Raw genomic sequence first — 22,430 nt, forward strand, 5'->3', positions numbered from 1 at the left:
ATTAAAAGTACAAGGACAAAAAAGTAGTGATTGTTGAAAAAATGTAATTGGAATTTTCGGAACGTTTTGTTGATCAAAAAGTGTTTAGTTTGTGTTAACAGTGTTGTGCAAAGTATTGCAAATGAATTTCACCACAAAAACTAGACAAATAAAGAGAATCCCAAAGTATTTTATCGTTAGTGGTGATGATTCTGTGATGAAATTTGAAAAAGACAAATATTCGCTTGTGATAAAATAATTTTCTTGGGTCGACTCGTAGTGATCATTTTTCTCGATTTTTGAGCAATTTTTTAATTCGAATTTGTTTATCTTTTTTTTAGGGCGTGTATAATGTTTTATAAAGGCATTTATAGTGTTTTAGTGCAGTGATAGTGTTTTGTTCCCGGTTCCTGGTTCTTGGTTCCTGGTCAGCTCTCTTCTGGAAATCACGAGGTAATGCACAGATTTTTAAGCACAAATCTTTATATATATATATATATATATATATTATATTTTAAGAAGCTACCAATTTTTTCTATATTTTACAGACAACAAATTGGTAATCGGGATGTTCCAGAAGAATCGGTGATTTTAAACAAAGGTCAGTGCATTTTCATTCCTAGGCATGATTTATAAGGGCACGGTCACACGTCTAGTTGAGGATTTACAAAAACAAATTTTCATCAAATTTATAGATTTTTCATGATATTTTTGATCTTCAAAATTATTTTTCAATGTTTATCGTTATTTTTCGAATTATTCAAATTTTATCGCTTCTTAATTAAAATTGTCTGTTTTTTCACATATTCTCTAATTTGGTACTTTTTGCAACAGGAAGTTACAGCAACTTGCCAATAAACATAATTTTATACGTATATAAAAGTTTTTGTAAAAACTCTTCGATGACGAACTATTACACTCATTTATTGATTAACTAGACAATTTATTGATAACCACGCACAAAAATACATTTTAGATGATATTAAGTATTCTTTTAAAGGATATAATAATCCTACATTATATAAAATATGTTAATTAAAAAAATATAAATTAAAACACAGTTTCTTAAAATGTTTTTGCAAAGTTATCTATAAATTGTATTAAAATAGAGTGTAAATCGATAATTTTGTTTAATAGATAGATTGAACCATAAACTAGGTGATAGTAAGGAAATTGGGTAATAATTATATAATTAACTAATTATATAATTAATATTTATTCAATTATATAATATTTTTATGTGGACAAAATTGTGACCGTGCCCCTCACTAATACACAAATTTCTTTCAGCCTGATAAAAAGAAAATTTAAAATAGAAGTGAGTGCAGTAGGTAATAAATTTTGTGTAAATTAATTATTAAAACAAAAGTGCTAATTAAATCAATTTTGCATAATTTCGCGTAAAACAAAGTGAATTTGTGTGATAAATTTGACTCTGTGCAATTTTGCGAAGATATGCTGACATCCATGCAGATACTGAGGTAAGAACAAGTTAGTGTGTCAAATTTTATTTAATTTGTGATTTTTTTTACTGCAAACTTGTACTCCTAAAAGATTATTTTATTAATAATCAATGTGCGGAGTTTTTTTTTATTTTAATAAATTGTAGAAGCTGATTTAGGGCAACAATGTTCAGTAACAATGGTCCTCGAATGTATTTATTCTATCTCGGCTCGATTATGTTTTGTTTATGCATGTATGTTTATAGTGCTGTTAGAATACGCTTGTCGCTTAATTTAATAAAATAAGCAGTTATAATTTTATGGTATTGATAATAATCTAATTCAAAATATTTAAAACAATATGTATAATCTTTGATTGATTATTCATTATATTTATTCCTCCAATCACTTCTTACGGTACGAAATTACGGTACGAAAAGTTCCAGCAATTTGCCTTGAGGTACTATTCGAAGCTCTGAGCAAATTAAATAAGTATAATTTCATTTACTAAGATTCTTTAGTTTGTAGCAAAACTTTCAAGATCTTAATATTATCAATTTTTGACTGTCGGAAAAAGTTTGCTTTCGTCAGAAAATTTGATTTGCTTAGTTTGTTACAGAATTACGGATATTAAAAGACTGGAAATCAAAATATCAATTGCAAATTGAATTAGTTGAAAATTGTGATCATTCAAACATATCGGGATGTGGATGCTTTAAGGCAAATTGCCACTTACAACTAGTTACGATACGTTTTATCAAAAGTGGTAATAAATACGAAGGCTTCTTCAAAAACCGTATAAACGTTCAAAAACCTATATATCTATCTTTATATGTCTAAAATAAACTATGTGACGAGTGAACAAAGATAAAATTTTCTTTTATATAGTTTATTGAGTATCGAGAAGCACCATCTATTGTATCTGAACGACCAAAAAGAAGAGTTCGTTTAAACAGAAGGCACCGACGTTTTTTGCATTGAATAAAGCCGATCGTTTTCTGCTATTAATATGATTTAGAATTTTGCTTGCCGAACGGCTACTATTGACAAGTCAAAAGACGCAACCTAGCGTGCATTGTGTTTTGACTACTGATGATTTGCTATGAAGACCCTTGTGGTCGGTCGTGGGCAAAGGCAAGATTTTACCTACTAGAAAATGTTCATGAAATGGGTGTTTTTATACAACCAAGCAAATAATTTTTAACGTGCGTTCTTATGTTACATCTAAATTCGTTGTTACTTTTTTTTGGAGAGTGCTGTTATCATTTTAGATAGTTATTAAATTTAATTTGAATCAAAATACACTTTTTACACATTGTGCCTAATATCAAATGAAATTGCATATCAATTCTTAGGTACTTATTTTTTTTTTAAGTCCTATAAGCTGTTGTGCTAATGCGACTTAATACTAGTCAATTCTACAGATGCCAACCCTAACAGTTGTCCTATCTCTGTATGATGAATTATTATTACAATTTCTGTAATGGGGCGAAAATTTGTTGATGCAGCACTGCCAGATCAGGGGTATTTTTATTTTGAAATATATTCCTATCTATATTTTCAAGTGAAAACCCTTGTCGCTACTGCTTGACAACAGGCTGCTCGAAACGGGAGCGAACACGAGACCTCTGATTCAGGTCCAGCCGCTCTAGCCCCTCGTCTACAAGCAAGCCTTACTTACTAAATTAATTGCATCATTTTTGGTTACGTGATACTGTAATTTTTTTGAGATATTAACGCGAGTTAAAAGTGAATGAAACGTTCGTAGTGCAATAGTAAAAAATCTCGCCTCAAAAGAGTTTAGAGTTCAAATCGTTCAAATATCGAGCAATAGTGATTTCCGATCTCAATCGAAAATATGAAATAAAATGTTTTGTTATGAATATAGTCTTCGCTGGGGGCATTGCTACAATGTATTATATCACAGTCAGAACTGTCTAAAAGTTCATTCACAAAGTGAAAATCCCACTCAGACCAACCATTTGGTTGCTTTCTAAAAAACATTGGATACTGAAAAATTCATCATAGAAATAGCTCCTAGAACAGTGAAAATAGTTTCAATCGCTGTCAAATAATAATCAAGAAGATAAACAAAATCCTTGGTGAGATAGTCAAATTCCATAAAATTCTTCCTCATATTTGTTAAATAATAACGTTTATTTTGGTATATCACAATATAAGAACGTAGCTTTGTTCTAAAAAAAATAATAGTTTAAATATTCAACATAAGCCTTTCAACACTCGATACAAATTTTTCTTGGAGGAGAATATTCTGCACGACCTTCTTGATTTACTTGAAATTGTGATAATGAATGAAAATTGATTAAACTTCGGACTTCTCTAAATGCGAATTTTTCGATTGCGGCAATATGCGATTTTAAAGTCGGAGACTCGCCTGGAATTTGGCTTTGGATACATTATTTTTAATATTACATTTAATAGTTACTTCTGGACCGTGGATACTTTTGGACCTTTATAATGATCATATTAATTTAATATTGCCTGAAGTTTGACCCAAACAATTTCTTTGACACTAATTACTGTCACTTAAGGCTTTATAATTTCGCTTTCAGTGAACATAATGTTAAAATAAATTTTTAATTGCATTTCAAAAGGGATGTGGCTTCTAATTATAATCAATGATCCTTGAACTCGTATATGTACTTTTGTTGATAGATATAATAATAATATAATTTAAGTTTTTCTTGATAACTTTTATGATTTAGGATTTTTTTAACTGATAACCTTTTTTCTCAAAAAATATTCAATTTGCCATTTATTACTAACAATCTATAAATTTACTACTAATTTCTACGTTTCGGAAATACGGGATACGTCTTCATATTTTATGAACTATTAAAACCAACAAATTTTTTTATACGTTTATAAACTTTCTTCACTCACTCTAAAAATTAAATTATACATACATTTTATACAAACTTAAAACCTCCTGTTTTACATGTTTGCTTCTGGTGATGCATAGAAAGTCAATAAATTATATTTGTCCTCGGTGATTCTTCGCTTTTTTCTCTATGTTTATGCAATTTTATCTGTATTATTGTTAATAATTAAATAAATTGATGAAATCAAGAATCTGTGAAATTTGCATGATTTATTAATTCATAATAATTTAAAATTTTTTAAATTTAAGTAGTAGTAAGTTATAGTAATCGCAAAAATCGAAAATGAAAATTTGTATATATATTTACGTCTTAGTCTTCTAAATATTTTGACATACATTAGAAAAAAAGTATTATGTGTGTGTGTTCAACCGATTTCAATAGTTTAAAATGCACCGATTTTTATTGATGAGGAGACGTGCTGATTAGTTTTTGGCCAAGGCAGGCTCACCCGTTTCGAAGATACTGGGCAAAAAGTGCCAAAAATGGCTATTCAGTTTTTGAGAAAACGGACCGTTCCATTTCAATATTTCAAAAAACATTTCACTTGTATTGACAAAATGAAGAATGGAATAATTTTTTGGGGAGGCATGTCTAGCGGTTTTGGAAATCGCGTGATACAGTAAAAAAACTATTTGGCAGTCAAAAATAATCATAAGACAAACGTGTATTTATAAAAAAAGTCATGTATAGAACAAACAAAACACATGAGTTTGGTTACATACGTGCTATTACTTGAATAAACTATTATTAAATCTCTTCGAAGTTATGAAGCAAAACAAAAATCGCTTTTGATATAAGTAGAGCATTAATAGTTCGGTCACGGAAGGGTGGCTGGCAGCCAGAAAGCCGAAAGGGGGCGGTTACGTCGTTCATTCTCATTGTGCTGTGCATTTGCGCGTCAAAAAGTGGTCCTTTCAAAAAATCATCACCGTAACTGCTCGCGGGAAGAGCTTGAATGCGCCCGCCGTCATTTGGGTGTCACGACCGACCCTACGATAAAAATACTATAACGTCACGTTATTGTATTATTTGCGACTACGTCAAAGTTTTGACATGATAACATGTTATTATCACAATGAGGAGCCGATATAAATGCACACTCCTAGGGTTCTGCGATATTATATTCAAAATATAACAGATATACTTTTGCGTACCGCCTTAAAATTTTAAATTCAAATACTATTGGGATGTATTTTAATATTATTATATTAGCCATGGAGGTGACAATCTTCATGGCCTTGAGCTTTTACACTTCCAAAAGTAAAGTCCGCGAAATAACATATGTAATAAATAATAAATAAATATGTTTTTTCATTATAACTTAATTAGTGACAAATCAGTGATTGTAATAGGAACTGCAACAAATACCAAATAAATCAGTGTTTAATACAGTCCACAGATACAAGGGTTAAATTATAACCCAACAACCTGAGTTAATCGATGGAGAGTTTTAATAAATTTATAGCTACGTGACGCAAATACAAATACGTTTCACAAAAGTGACTTTTATCTCGTTTTAATGCAGCAACTGTCAAAGAAAATTGTGTAAAAACACTATTTTTCAGAATTGTGTTTAGTACATTTGTGTAATCAGCATTTGAAATAGTTTGTTATAATCTAAATAGTTTCTTTAGTATGTGTTTTTATGGATGCTTTTCAGTACCACATTTCAAATTCGTCGAAATGTTTCCTCACCCATTCACAAGTAGGTTATTTCATCACCCATTTGTTCAAATGTAGCAAGTTATTAGTTCATCATTTTGCAAAGTTAATCCAAAATTTATCAACGTCAGTTCAGAATTTATAGTTAAAGTCAGATTCATATTGAAGCATGTATATAATGATGACATTTCTATCTATAATTGCGAAATTTTAAATAATACTAAATTTCTTGGAATATATGAAAGTAACAATTTGAAATAAGATTTTTACTTAATCACTTTTTAAATCCTAAAGAGTTGAAAACCAAAACCAAAGCAAGTTTTCCTACAATTCATTACGCATATGTTTCGTCCACGTTATTTAGGGAATTAAATTTTGAAGAATTTTGCCTTTACTTACACCTGTTTTTCAATTACAGAAATAAAAGCAATCTGAGTGAGTTATATAAGTTATATTTTCTCTGTTATATTTTCTCTATCTTATACTGTGTTTTGTCGACCTTTTTTCAATGAGTAAATAATCTCCACAGCTTTTTGCATTTTTCTATTAATTGCCTAATGTCCCATAAAAAAACAAATTATCGTTCATATTTTCAGCGCAATTGCTAAACCAAAAAGTCCTAAATTAAAACTTTCTAGTCTCCACAATACTTTAAATGAATTGGGTATTGAATATTTACCTTTTTTGTATTAGAGAATTAAAAAAAAGCATTTTACAAATTAGTTAGAGAATTAGTATGATAGTAAACAAATTGTGATCATTTTTTTTATAGCAATCAGAATACGATACAAATCTATGAGCTTTTCGGCTTATATCATTCACTCACACACGCTTTCAAACACACATATAAATTATTGTGATAAATATTATATCTTTAGTTGGAGAATCACTCCAATAAGTGAAATCACCAATACTGTGTATATGTGCAAAGATAGGTAGTGCTAAAGGTCGTGAATATTATGATTGGGTTTCTTTAGTCTTCTTGAAATTGGTATCTCAAGAAGCTGAGTGACTATGGAGTTTGAGTGATGTTCTAGTTGATGTAAATGTTCGACACTGTTGATTTTTAAAACTCAATATGAAGATAATCGTGTAATGTCTTATTGCTTACGAACTATGGAGCATTAGTAATCTATTAATTAGTAATATTTTCGACTGGAAACGTTGCATTAGCACAATGTTTGATTTGCTCACACAGCCCCACAATTGTATGCCATATGTCCATATTGGTTTTATTACCACCTTGTAAATTAGTAGTTTATTGTCAATAGATATAATTGACTAGCGTCCCAGAAGGTAATATAGTTCAGCGGTTCGAATTTTTATAGTTTTTAATTTTGCACGAATATGATCCTTTCACTTCAGTCTGCGATCTAGATGCATACCTAGCTATTTGACGCAATCTTAAATTCTGATATGACACTGAAAATGTAATTTCATTTATGTGTTGTCGAATAAAATAATAAGTATATTAAATAGAACACTTTATTATAATATTGAAGAAATGTTCTTTCAATTTTTTTGTGATTGCAATTCTGAAATATATAAATCATCAAATAATTTAATTACACTTTTTTGGAACTATTTTTATACCTATAGATAGATAGTTATAGGTATATAGTTATATACCTATATAACTTGTAATGTAGACAGATAGACTACTACATAAAAAGCTTTCCAGTTATAAAAATGTTTAAAACGTTATTATTGTGGACAGAAATAATAATACTTTCAAACTCAAGTTTCTTTCTCGTTTTTGACATTAATATTTGCTTGATACGTTAAGTGTTGATAATTTGCGATCGAGTGTTTGCTTTTGTATTATATGTACATAGTTTGCGAAGTCAAAGTGTCAAACGGTTGATGATAAATCGCGCGGTCAAACGACGGATGATAAATCGATCAATTCAATCACCGTTGAAACTCCTCACCCACCATGAAGGACCTGGGACTACACTAGCCCGGATTAGAATAGAAACAATCTGTTTTTAAAATAAGCATAATATGCTTTGTTTTTGTTCTAATTGTTAATAAACATAATTTTAAAATAATATCTATCTAATATTATCAACCACGATAACGCAAATGATTATTACTATTTATTGAAGTGTGTAATTAAATTTTATATTATAATTAGTCAATGACTTTCTATGAGTCGATCAATGATATTTAGTAGTATCTTTTCCATTATATTAACAAAAATGCCATTTTTATATCAGCAGCGATCGAAATGAGTACTATGAACTGCTGTGATCATATTTCTTACCTATGAGGCTTTTTTAGAAAACCCTTCTTAGAAGGCAAACGATTAGTTGACCTATCTGTATTTGATAATTTTTTTTAGAATATTTTTAATAGTGCTGACATACATACGTTTAACTTTGAGTCAGCAATACCTGCAAAGGGTTATTTTCACTTGGAAACATATTTTCATCTATATTTTCAAGCGAAAGCCGATATTACTTCTACTTGACATCAAGTTATTTGAGGCGAGAATCCGATCTGAAACTTCTGATTAGAAGCTGTTTGCACAAAGCCATGGTGAAAACATAATGCCGAAAATAATGTTAGACTTTTCCAATTATATATTTGGAACATCACTTTTTGCATCAGGTTTAATAATTTATAAAAATCCTTTAACAAATACAAATAGTATCGATTGTTTTTTATTTGTGCTTTAATGATGCTGCTGATTTTTTAAAAAATCGAAGTTCTAGATCAATTTTATTCCTAAAAATCTAATTGTAAGTAGCGCTTTCAGGTTGTGCCGTTTCGCATTATTAATGCACTTAACCTTAAATATGGATTTTCAGGATTTATAATATAAAATTATATTATTATTATATTATGAAATATAAGATTTTATGATTTTACTTTCAAAATATGGGATTCCGATAATTAAAGTACCTACTTTACAATTAACGGAAAACACTGTTTGCACTATAATGATATACACTACAATTCATTCGTGTGGCTTCAAATATAGGTTATATATCCAATTACAAAGTTATCATATTAATCAAATCATAATAAGTATAATTAAATATACTTATGTATATTTAATTATGTATATATCTATACCTAAGCGTATAGAACTCATATAAACACGCATATATATCCATATGCTCAATATACCCACATTTAAATCTGTAATTTAAAATGATTGAAAATTGATTTTATATATCATTTGATAGTACTAATGCATAAGTATTTACTGGAAATGTCATTCTTTTTTTCTCTAAAAAATTTGTACATGTTGTGATGATATGCGCTTTGTTAAATATTTTAAGCATAGCTCGTAGAAGTCCAAATGACTAGTTTTGAAAAATAAATGTGACTAAAGTGTAAGTGTAATACATCTTCGAATCAGAAACAATTAAAATATTTATCAATAATTTCATTCGTCTGTTTTAAACAATTACCGGCACTGACTCACAGGGCGAATATCAATTTTGCATGCCTAACGCATCCTTGCTAGCATCCGACTCACCCTTATCCACTTCAGAAGGGAATATCATCATATCAAATAATTTATTCCGCCTTAGAAAGGCGCTCGGACGAGACGAATCGCTGTTACAAATCCGCCGTGAACTTTTTGACAATTGTCAAATATATATATATATATATATATATATATATATAATGTGCATCTCCATTTGGGTGTGATTACTCAATCACACAAACAACACTCGAAGAGCGAAGCAATTGTCCACAGCGCAGAACATTTTAATTGTAAGTGACACGCATTGGGGTTACTTCTAACAACTTTTCAGTTTTACCACGATAAAATAAACTTCGAATAGTATTTTTTATCTGTCGTTGACGAACTGGATTTTGTGAATTTGTTGTTTGCTCTAATTCAACACTTCAATATATTCTTTTTTGCAATATACGTATACATAGTTAATACTTCTTAAAATTGAGGGCACTTCAGCACGGTTTTCACACATTTTGGCGTACTTTAGAAAAATGGTTCTATGTGTGTGTGTAGCAAGTATGTATGTACAGATGCAAATTTTTATCTACGATTTCGAGAGCCAATTGACTCGAAATAACACTCGGTTCCTATTGATGGGAAGCTCACATACACATACACATACACATACACACACTTTTTCCATTCCTGGTATCTCAATGACGTGAAACGTCGAGGAAACATGAAATTAGCAAGCTTTTTCTTCGAGAAGTAAAACGTTTAGGTAAACAATTATATAATATAAATTCTTAAAAAGTCTATACATAGATGTGATTTAATTTACAATTATTTTATCAATAGCATATTATAATTACCTGTACAAATAAAAGTTTAAGTTTCAAATAAATATATACGACAACATTTTATACCCTTTTCCGTCAAATGTGTAGAAACAGCTTTAGCGGTATCTAATTTATCCCCCGAGATCGAGCTCCGAATACAATGGTTTACAAGCGCGATTCGAGTCGTACACCACGATATATGACCGTGTCTAATGCACTTTTATGATTTCGGGGTGCTAAGTATGATGTTAACATCCAACATTAACAAACACCTCAAACAAGCCATCCAAATCTCTCCCCAAATTTATAATTTATGGCATTGAGTCTATGATTTGAATGAACTGTTAATGTTTTTTTTGCACCGATAGAATATATTGTATATAATCGAAAGGCAGAAGTCATTGTTAATTTAAATAGTCATGCTATTTTTATAAACTTGGTTCAGAATACAATTTTTTTTATTTTAAATCTGCCGTGAAATTTTAAAACCCATTAATTATTTTTTGCAATGATGACAAATTTTGCAAATGTACGTTATCTTCATCATATCTGCCTCTGTGTATAGATGATATAAAATAATTCTTATAGAGTATGTGTAAGTAAAATATAGAGAGATACTAAGGTTTTTGGAATAATGTAAAACTAAAAAGTATATCGGTGAATAAGACGGATCTTTACGAAATCATAAACAGTAATACCCCGCATAACGCAGGCGATACGTTCCATCAAAGTAGAGCGTAATGCGAAACAGCGCTAAACGATTGGAGTTAGAGAAAGATGGCAAGGAAATTGGTTAGATATTAAATTTAACTAGTTGAGTGTATAGCATCGTGCCTTAAGGCACATCGCTGGAACTTCCCGTACCGTAACGAAATGTTCGTGGAATACTGAATGTTTTGAAATAGATTATTATTAATATTGTAACATTGTCTAATATTTATAAGAATTATATAAACTGAATTGCAAAGTTGAAATTATTTGTTCAAAGTATATTAGAACTTTAGTCAGAATTAAAAATAAAATCTGAATTATTTTCGATATAAAAAAAAAAAATTTGAAAAAAAATTGAAAAAAAAGTTGAAACAAAAAATTTTTTTTTCAAAATCAACTATTTTAAGACAAGCAGAAAGTTTTTTGAATCATTTAAATCGGGCGCTTAGTTTTTCCAAAAACTGCCATTTTTTGCACATTTAGCTCCATATCTTCGAAATGGCTGGGTCTGCCTTTGCCAAAATCTGATAAACACTTCTCCCAATTATTACTAATCGAATGTTTTTTAGAACATTCAAATCGGATGCTCCATTCTCTCAAAAACTGATTTGTATTTTCTGCACTCTTTGCTCTTTATCTCCGTAACTGCTAGACCTGCCTTTGCCAAAAACTAATCAACTCATCTCCCTATCAATAGGAATCGAATGTATTTTAAACTATTAAAATCGGTTGATCCGTGCTCCCGAAAACGTGACTGGAAATTTGTTTCCATACATACATACACACACACACACACATACATCCATTTTTTCTGAGATGTTCCAAAATGTTCAGAAACCTTCAAAACGTCGAGAAATGTAAAAATTTTCAATATCGATTTTCGGCCTATTATAATAACTTACCCTACGGGAAGTTAAAAAGTATGTTTTTTTAAGAAAAATATAACCAAACATTTGTTTATTGAAACCCAAATCAGTACCAGATTTTTATTTTTTGCAAAAATAAAAACAAAATATGAATAGCAAAACGAATATTCATGAAAAAACAATTAAAATTCTAGGTCAGTCATATTTAGTTAGTATTTTTGCATTATCTTATCCAAGCAAATTGCGTTAAATACAAGCGTAATACTTAACGTAAATGCTATAGCATTCAAAGTATATAACGATTAAAATATGATAATACCTTATGAACAGTAATTAATCAAAATTCAGATATCACAACTAATTGAAAAATAAGATTACAATTTTTTTACCTAGCTGAAACTGTTACTGATGTCCGCGAACGTGTTAGTTTTAATTAAGTCGATTATTTACCGATGTCGGAAGTTTATGTAACTTGTCTTAACTTATTTCATATTATTACAGAAACTTTGATATCGTTATAAAATAATAACTATTAATTCATTTAGTTTACTGTTGGCAAAAAGTAGGCCAAGAACCTAAGAACAACTTATACATTATATAACGAATATGTTAAAGTATTAACCCTGATCTATCAAACCTTTAATATCTTACTCATTATGAAATATTAAGCAAGTTTCTTAATTTACATATTTCTAAAAACGACCTTACATAAATTAACATTTATATTGCATCAATAATTAAGTTGCCTGTTATTCATCAAACCGTGCTGGAAAATTCCGATGGAAGAAAATATCTTCGTAATATTGATTGATAGACTTGAAGAAAACATATTTCTTAAAAAAAATATAAAGCTACTTCGATTATCGTCAACTGTGATAGGGATACAATTTTAGAAAATTTATTATTTTTCTTTCATTTATTTGAAAATATGCACACCGATGTTCTGCAGACTTTCTAAATCAAACATTAAATAAATAATTGGAAATTACAATGAATCTTTGATATGAAGAAAGTTATTTAAACATGGCAGAATAAAAATTTAACACATAAAGTTATTTATTCAATACATATTTTAATATGTAGATATGTGACGAATTAATAATGAATGAAAATATTTACTTACACACTTCAAATTAAATTTCTTTGATTTAGAAACTTAAGGACAAAATTTCAATTTCAAAAGCCAATAAAGTAATTTATATATTGCTTCTTTCAAATATAGAGATATATTCTCTAGTGAAAAATTACGTTAAATATTTATATAAATATAACAATAATAATGTTTTATTACATAGTATAGTTCATACTATATTCACATACCACGGATAAGTATTAGTTATATTAGTTTATTAAAATAACAAATTTATTGTTTCAACAAATAATATACAAAATAAATACTAGCACTACAGGCGATACGTTTAAAATTTGTTTTTCAATAATACGACGCCAAATAGTAAAATCTCGTTTCACGGGGCTACCAGATAAGTCTACCAGAAATGCGTCTTATGATTATGCGAGATAGGAAACCTGCATCTTATGTTTATGTTCTATTTTTGTTATAGAGCTTTTAAATTACACATTTATAAATCATACCTAACGTTATTGAAAAACAAAACTTAATACTTGGTTTAACATGAAGATTTTAATGCATTAGCAATTACCTACAAGGCTTTCAACATAATTCAACTTTAGCAGTGCATCTGACAACTAAGAAAACGTAACTTCTCTCTTCTCTGATGTATTGGACTTGCCACGGGTCAGGATAGTCAATATCTATTTACTTGCTTTACGATTATGAAAAGATAATTTCTTGAAAAAAAAAATAGAATTTATCTGACATTAATTTAAAAACAACCGCTAAAAATGTTTCACGATTCGTAATTTTGCAACAATTGAGGAAGTGTTGCTATAGATATTTTGCTGTGCCACTGTCTCTAATTTTTCAGTGATTTGACGGTACACAATACCGTTGGATTTTTAAAATAATCGTTTCTGCCATTTGAAACATTATAATTCGTGATCATTAAGCAATTTTATGCGCTTTCTTGCAAACTTTAGGGCTATACTTAAGGGCAGTTATAAAGCTTTTCTTTATTAAACTCTCCTCAATTTTGTCTTTTTCTATGCCCACCTCCCAATCTGTAAATTTTAATAATTTGTTCTAGAAGCTGTTGAGTGAAGCTCAGCAGCTAAGTTTGATTGTTGAATGTGATTTTCAAATCTTATATACTTGTATCAATCTTAAATCTTTTTATGACTAACGTATTTATATCTCAAAATTGTATCAAGAGTGATCGCCTTACTGTTGTTTTGCTATATACACACACACCTATATATATATATATATATATATATATATATATATATATATATATATATATAATTATTCTCTAAGTATGTATGAATCCAAACTGCTCCTAAACGGTTATCCGAATTTTGATGAATATTTTTGAAGTTTGTCGAGGGATATTGCAAAAATAAATAAAAAATAACAAAAAACAACATATCATTGTTTGGCACTTAAAACATAAACTTAACCATTTCCAGTCGGATGCCATTGCTCCGGCAGCAAAATAAATACTAAATCCGGAATTAGCGAGTGGAAAGTGTTACGTAATAATGTATATTAAATTATTAATAAGAAAAATAAAATTTAGAAATTATTATTACCAAAAAGCAACTAAGCAACTATAATCTATTACAAGATTATAAAGTTTATAAGAAAAATTATGGACAACATTATTGACGCAATTATTTAGAATATAAATTCAAAGGCAATATTGTTTTTTACCGCGCATACTCTATGTTAATTCTTTCTGAATTCGTTATGCTGTTTAAAAGACTGCAATTCCCAATATGTATAGCTTATTGTTAAGGTTTTTGCGTTCAGCGATGGAGGTAATTTTGGTATTTTAAAACACAACACATGTTTTATAGATTTATTACAGAATACAGAAACTACATTAAAGATTATTATAAGGTTAAGTGTTCCTTTTGACGTCCAGAGAGTGAGTGTGAGCTTGTGATAGACATAGAGGTCCTGTGTCCAGCCGGAAATATAGAGTCTATAGAATGTAGAGTGGAATTCGAGAGATGTGGAGTCCATAGAGTAATGAATGTAATAGTATGCACATAGAGGCATAAATGTGACGCTAAATAGATAAGGGCGTCGGCACATAACATTATGCTTTGACTCTAATTAAATCACAAAGCCAAACGATGAATTGTTGTCATCACATTGATGTACATATATTTCGGTATTGACTGAAGTATAAAAAACAATAATTATTATTTTTAAATAAGCGGTCAATATTAGTATAGCATATTTAAAAAATTGGAACCGTTGAATTGTAGACTTGGAGTACAACGTCTGTCGGGTCAGCTAGTATATATATATACATATATATATATATATATATATATATATAATTTGTCGATTATGGAATCGCTGAAACCTATAAAACTCTTTTACCAGTTACCGTCTTCCTATCGTAAAAACTTCCTTCTGCTCCCACGAATAGGCGCAAATATCTGTCGAACTCTAAAATTCCTGATAGAACCCCCACGTGTGTGTACTGACATGCGTTTAATATTTTTTCAATATATTCCGCAAGAGCGACTATATGTATCTGATTATATCGCTGATCGGATGATATTTATCAGATTCATCACACTCGATAGTCGAACACGAATCCGGCAGGGGTGATTGCACGCGCGATAAGAAATGTAATAACCTCATATGCCGACGCGGGGCAGGGTGCTCGATATTTAGTTTATTGGGGATGAATAGTGCGATGAATAGTGTGAGGGGTAGGAAATCGCGATATTTGAATTGTACTTACTTTTGGCTGTAGAGTTATTAGCGACACAGTTATTACTATTTCATATGTTCATTACATTTAGTAGTAAGAGGAGGGTAGTGCGGTGCTTAAAGATCCATGAGTAGAAATAATTATCTTAAAATCAAGCAAATTATATAAAATTTTTTTGACGCCACTATTTCAAAGTAGTGAAGAAAAATGTAATTATTCACCTTAATTCATCTTAAAATGGCCTTCCAATCTACCAAACACCAAGCCAAATTTCTGTACGCGCCCTAACTTAGTACTTAGTACATCATCACGTCTTATGTTATTATTTTTGTATTACTGTTTTTATTTTATTTCATTTACACTTTTTTATTTTATATTCAATTTAATGTATTATTTCAAAATGATGCAAAAATCTCTTCAAAATTAAAGACCTTGCATCTATTTGCCTCCTGGCAGTTTCTTTTTACATCGCCCATGAAGCAGAAGGGGCAGATAACGAATTTTAGAAAAGAATAGAAAAAACATTTTTATAATTAATTTATAAACTTAATTCGGTAGTTATTTGTTTGATACATGTTAAAGCTCGAAAAAGACTGAAAAATATGAAAACTAATTTCAAAGTGTCTAACATTAGATTATATAGAAAATAATACAAAATGCGTCAAGATAGTTTTAAATCGAATATTTTGCTTAGGGTAGTAAAATGAAACATTTTTTTTATCGAGCATTTTGATAATAATAAACTTATGTAATTTGCTTATACATGTCAAATATCATTTTTTGGCATTTACATTCGATTATTAGTTAATAGTTTCTCAGTATTTGCAAAAATATGTACACAGCGTATTTTTTAGGAAAATGTGCTATTAAACATAAAATATAACCACGTTTTAACTAACCAGCAAAACGTTTAGTTTTCTCTTTCCAATATTTCTAATTCTGTTATCACTTCTTTTCATAACGCGAATTTAAATCGCGCTGCGACTTTTATATCAACATCTATGATCAGATCGTGTACTTGTTCTAGTGCTCAAGCGTGTGTCAATATTTTGATTGAGAACAAAATAAAATGCTCCACTTATCTATATCGACAATTTCTATCTATAACAAGCTCATTTTATGCAACAACCCTCTACGAAGTGCTCAAGTGCTTCAATCTCGGCTGTAGGTCGTGCGTTTGCCCAATGTTGGCGCGCGCCCATCCCTTATAATTGAACAACTTATGAATGAATAATTCCTTTTTATAATAAAGTACTTAAGCATAATCATAAGTCTGACTGTGTTCCATTTTCTGATAAAGTATAATATTTTTAGTTATTAGGACAAAATTTAAATACCTAATAGGTTTTTTTCACTTTCGACCGAAGATGATGTTTATGCTTACGCAAGAAATTTTGATTTGCTAATTTAAGTTTTTTTCATGTTTTAAGCCATTATGAATCGTTTGATACCAAAAATTAGAAGACATGTATGTATGTATGTATGTATGGAAATTATTAAGTACTATTTAAAACCATTTGTCGACAAAAGCCTGTATCAATTTAAAAAATTTAAAAGTCATTTAAGTATTTTTAATTAAAATCATTTGATTGCCATATAGTTTTTTAGAACTAGCAAAAAATGCAATTTGTGTCGACGTTGTTCCAAAAACTCTTGAACTAATTTTGAAAAACCCTTCGAGGATATCAATTAGGAATCTTGCTCAATAGTTTTAGGTAAAAATTGGCTAGTTAGTATTTTCATAACTAATTGTATGAAATTTTTTTCTGATGTTTTTTGACAAAACTAAAATTTTCTGACAAAAAATCACGAAATATGACGTTGGGGAGGAAGGGGTATAGTAAGATATCTCGTGTATTTATTTTTTAAAATTTTACAGTTTTATCACGTAACTAAAAACACATGTGATGATTGGTGGGGGAGGGGGAGTAATTTTGAAAATCACCATGTATCACCAAACGGGATGAGGCGGGGTTCCAAAAATCCTCAAAAACTCACGTGATTAATAGACGCCCCCTTACTAGTTTATGCTTGAAAATTTAAAATATTTTAATTTTATTGTACTGAATTTTATAGATACTTTTCTCACTTTGACTTGCGCTTTTAATTACAAACATTTCAAAGCTTCTGTACAAATAAGTTGATATGGCAAATGATTTTAATACCTACATATATTTTCTCATTCCACATCGGTAACTCACTTCTTGAATTTTTGAACATAGTTTTTTAATTTTCTATAGTAAATAAGTATAATATGGCAAATATTGCACTTAAAACATTTAATAATTGAGCGACTTCAGTATCAAGATAGATTGAGTTTTGCATTAATGTCCAGCATTACAATTTTGGAGTTCAGTTAATTGTAGATCACTGAAGTTTCTCAAATCTAGCATATACTTAACATTTATTTTATTTCCAGACCTACTTCATTAAGATCATGATCTAAAAAAGATACTTTTGATACAGAATTATCGCGACACCCTATTTCTTTTAATTGCAATTTAAAAGAGATAATAAAGATAATGTGTAACAAAGACAGCGTAAATTCATCAAAGATATTTGGTTGAAATAATTGCGACTTTATTGCAAATTTTGTCGCTATCCAAAATCGGATAAGTGGTGAACTTTAAGATACTGACTTTTTGAGGGGCTTCGTTCTGATACGACCCATGATTACTTTTTAGCGAAACGCACCGTAGACGAAAAGTATATTTTTTTAAACTGAAAATTATTTTCCGAACAACTTAATATTTTACGCCATACGAAAAAGTATGAACGTATCAACATTTAAATGGAACAACTAAAGTCTAAACATGCAGGCCCTGCCGTAAAAGTTTCAATCTATTTTGCATACCCATCGGCATTTTCTATTATTTCGAAGAAAGTAATTCACTATGTATAAATTTTTTGTGAATTTTTCACCAGACCCAAATTGAAATTTTCAGATATTTAAAAATTAAATGCACATTTCCCGTCGTTTCAAGCGCAGTATGAATATTATCATTGACTCGATTCTCACGACGTGACTGCTGGATACTCGAAATGATTTCATCTTAATTTGTTCACCTTAGAAGTTACCTGCTGCGTGCTGCCTCGGGCGCGATTTCGCTCGATTTTTATTTTGATGTGAGTAAATATATGTACGTTAATCGTTATATATTTCTGTACCCTACGTAATTTCGAATCACTGCACTTGAATACAATTTACAGAAGTCAAATCTCTTGTACTTATTATTTCTGCGCCTTGTGGTGCAGCGTAAATAACATTAAATATTGAACCTTCGTAGTCGTATGGTTCGCTTACTTTTATTTAGATTTCAAAATGTTTTTGTTACACCTTGAGGTTCTTTAGTCTGTGGCATAATGTTAATTGCATTGTAGTTGTAATTGGCTTATGATCTTATTCGCGCGTTTTAGGCTCAGAAAAATTTAAGTCAACCCTCCATGGGTCGCGGTATAACGGATAAACATTGGTACGGAACCCATAGAAATGCAAACAAAATTGGTTTTTATTATTAAAATATCTATAAAATATGTGATAATTTGATGTGCATATGCCTGATAATTTTTATCCGCCAAATGGCTTTTTTATCTTTTCTTTAATGTATCTAAAACCGTTAGACCAGACTTCCCAAAAATTCAATTCCTGAGTTCCTTATTACATCAATACAAGTAAAACGATTTTTGAATCATTCAAATCGGACGCTCGGTTTTCTCAAAAATTAAATTACTGTTTAATCAGCACGTCTCCTTATCAATAGGAATCAAATATTCTCCGAATCATTCAATTTGGTTCATCCGTATTCTCGAAATTGTCGACGAAAAATTGTATCCGCACATACATACACACACACACACACAAATCTATTATTTCTAAGGTACGCCAAAATATTCAGAAACTTTCGAAACGTAAAGTCGTAAAAAGATATAAAATTTCCATTTTTGATTTATTTGCGGTTACTATAAACTACACTACGGAATGTTAATTAAGATTTATGTGTTATATCACAAGAAACATAATCATTTGATAAAATATTGAAAAGTTTAGAATGCGATCTGAAAGTTACGCGGGCTTATAGAGGGTTAAATAATTTAAAAATATTTGATTTTGAGTCTCTATAAATGTTCAGTATTTTAAACTGTGTAGTTTATTTTAAACTTTGTTCATTCTAACCTGTTCATGAATCTAAAAATTTATTAATTTTATAGCATTATAAAATGTTATAATTTTTTATGGATTCTCGTAACTTTTACTTACTTTTTGGCATTTTCTTTAGATATACAATCAGTGTCATCATAAAAAAAACTATGCGGTTAGGATTCTTAGCGTAAAAATATATTTATCGATTTTTTAATTTCTCCAAAATTAATTGAACTAAGTAACTTACGTCTTTATTACAAAAGACATCCTGGGGAAAGCTGATATTTTTATATGAAATTTTAAATGCTAACGAATTTATTTCTGTAGACCCTGTGTAGCTGTAATGATTAAGAACATATTAATGCTTAATGTAATCTTTTGTGTAAATCTATTGACCGCATTTATACATTATGATTTCTTTTACTGAATAAAAGTGACCTAAAATTGTGCCTCACCATACCCAAGTATCAACTTACTAAAATTTTACTAAATGCTTCAAGACCGCTCAATGGTTTTTATTTTTGGTGAGAGAATAAATACTAAACGAATTTTATTTACAATTTCGTCAAGATAATTCTATTTACCGGCCTCCCCTAAATGCTTCCCCGCTTCCGTGTCGAGGGGATAATGTATGCACTGACGAACACTCCCTACTTTGCTGCTATGTTATGAATATTAATTTTCTGATGCAAATAGGAGAAAGATTTTAAGAGTAGTATTTGTTTCTGCTTTCTCAAAATTGTGTTTATAGAGTTTGAAGAGATCGAACTACAAATCAGTGTCAAGATGGTTATATGTTATGTAAAAGAATGATATAAAAAGTATAACACAAAATATATCAATAATGCACACACATATTAACTGCATTTAGATGTGAACGTACGTTTTAATATTTAAAGTCGTAAATTTTTGCTAGAAGATATTTAAGAGAGTCATTTGTATATAAACAAATAGGCTACACTCTTTGGTAGGTTTTTTATGATGCAATGTGTTGTAATAGTTACATTAATACTTCTCACAGCAAAACTAGATGTATCTCTTTTAGGACCATGTATTACCATTACGACCCGACTTTAAGAGGTCAACAATTGGGATGACTTTAAGAAGTCAACTCTTGGGATAAACTAGAGTCATATCATATAAGTTAGTAATCCCGAACTGTCAATAAGCTATGTCTTTTCTGTCCGATCAAGCATTTCACACATTAAACTTAACCTCAAAATGGCAAAATAATACGTATAGGATAACTAGTGGCATTTGGCTTAAGGCTAGATGAAAAAACTTCCCCATAGATGTGATAATTGACTTATCACATCATAACAACTTTTTTATATTCACTACTATATTTACAACTGTTCAGTTAAGAGCACAAAATCAACTTTTGACACAAGTTTTGAATATATTTTTTTTCAAACTTTGATTTGAATTTTAAAAATTAAACTACTTGCCGTAGAGCCGTAATTTTTCAGTAAGTTCTATAAGATCATGATATCGTGAAAAAAGGTTTCATAAAAATTGCCAAAAACATTTTTTTCAACAGTTCATTACAAGAAAACGACTCGGTCAATCTTTACGTAAAACTAATCAGTATAATTCCAGACCAATATATTTCAAACACTTTTTGATTTTTTAAAATCGATTCAGTAATGTGAGCTAAAACTACAATGAGAATTACAAAGAAACGGCACGGCCTAACGATGCACAAAATTGAGAAACGATAGTCCTCATCACGATACATCGAATGGCTTTTAAATGTTTGAAATCGATCCAGCCGTTTTTGAGAAAACGTCGATAAGTTAATAAATCTGTTCACATACATACACACACACACTTTTCTAAATTTGATCTCATTCGATACAGATTGGCTTATTAAAACATCAAGAAAACATACAATTAGCAAATCGTTTTTTTATGAAAACATAAAATTCTTCTTCGAGAAGTTAATAAATGTGAGGCTTATTATATATATATATATATATATATATATATATACAGACACATTAGCACGATAGAAGTGCAATATTGTGCTAAACTATAATTATTTTGTTGTTTTAATTTATCCGTTGCTTAAACGTACATTATAACACTTAATAATTTATGACGTTTCGATTTATTACACATATCCTATATATATATATATATATATATATATATATATATATATATATATATATTATTACATTGTAAATAATGAACCAACTTAAGCCGAAATGCATATATTGTCCGACTTCATATAATAACACCTCAATGCGATTTCAAACCAAAATCCTTACCCAGGCGTGTCTCGAAATAAATAGTTAATTATCAAACTCGTCGACAATGAATGTGCGTTGACGTGTGGGGTGGCTCTATTCTCTAGTGGGTTATTTTCGGAGTTACAGCAAGGGTGGTACATGTAAGTGTCGACGGGATTTGTACTACATCCTAGTTTCCGCATCTTACCAGGCACAAATTGCGGTTTTGAAGACAAATGCGATTTCCAAATTGTTATATGATGTAAATATTACATTATGAAGAGAATGGAGACCAAGTTTTGATTGCACATTATTTACAATAAGTATTTTTTCACTATAAAATTTTGGATATCTAATAAATACAAATATAAAATATGAAGTTTACTTATATACTCAAAATAAATAATTTTAACTTTGCAATTA

General features: G+C 29.6%; 1 protein-coding gene across 2 annotated transcripts in view; it reads left to right on the forward strand.

The window, feature by feature from the left end:
* The first annotated feature begins 1,352 nt into the window (after positions 1 to 1,352).
* LOC113376714 (paired box protein Pax-6-like) overlaps positions 1,353 to 22,430 on the forward strand; it is a 127,040-nt gene continuing 105,962 nt past the window's right edge. For both annotated transcript variants that reach the window (XM_026616735.1, XM_026616736.1), the window contains exon 1: positions 1,353 to 1,460. Coding sequence is in view for 1 of the 2 variants with exons in the window: in XM_026616736.1 (XP_026472521.1) it covers positions 1,435 to 1,460 (26 nt within the window). In the remaining variant the exon portion in view is untranslated. The remainder of the gene's footprint in view (positions 1,461 to 22,430) is intronic.

This window comes from Ctenocephalides felis, unplaced genomic scaffold (assembly GCF_003426905.1).
Source record: "Ctenocephalides felis isolate EL2017-DRISC unplaced genomic scaffold, ASM342690v1 CF-g0.4_SCAFFOLD_01886, whole genome shotgun sequence".
NCBI lineage: Eukaryota > Metazoa > Arthropoda > Insecta > Siphonaptera > Pulicidae > Ctenocephalides > Ctenocephalides felis.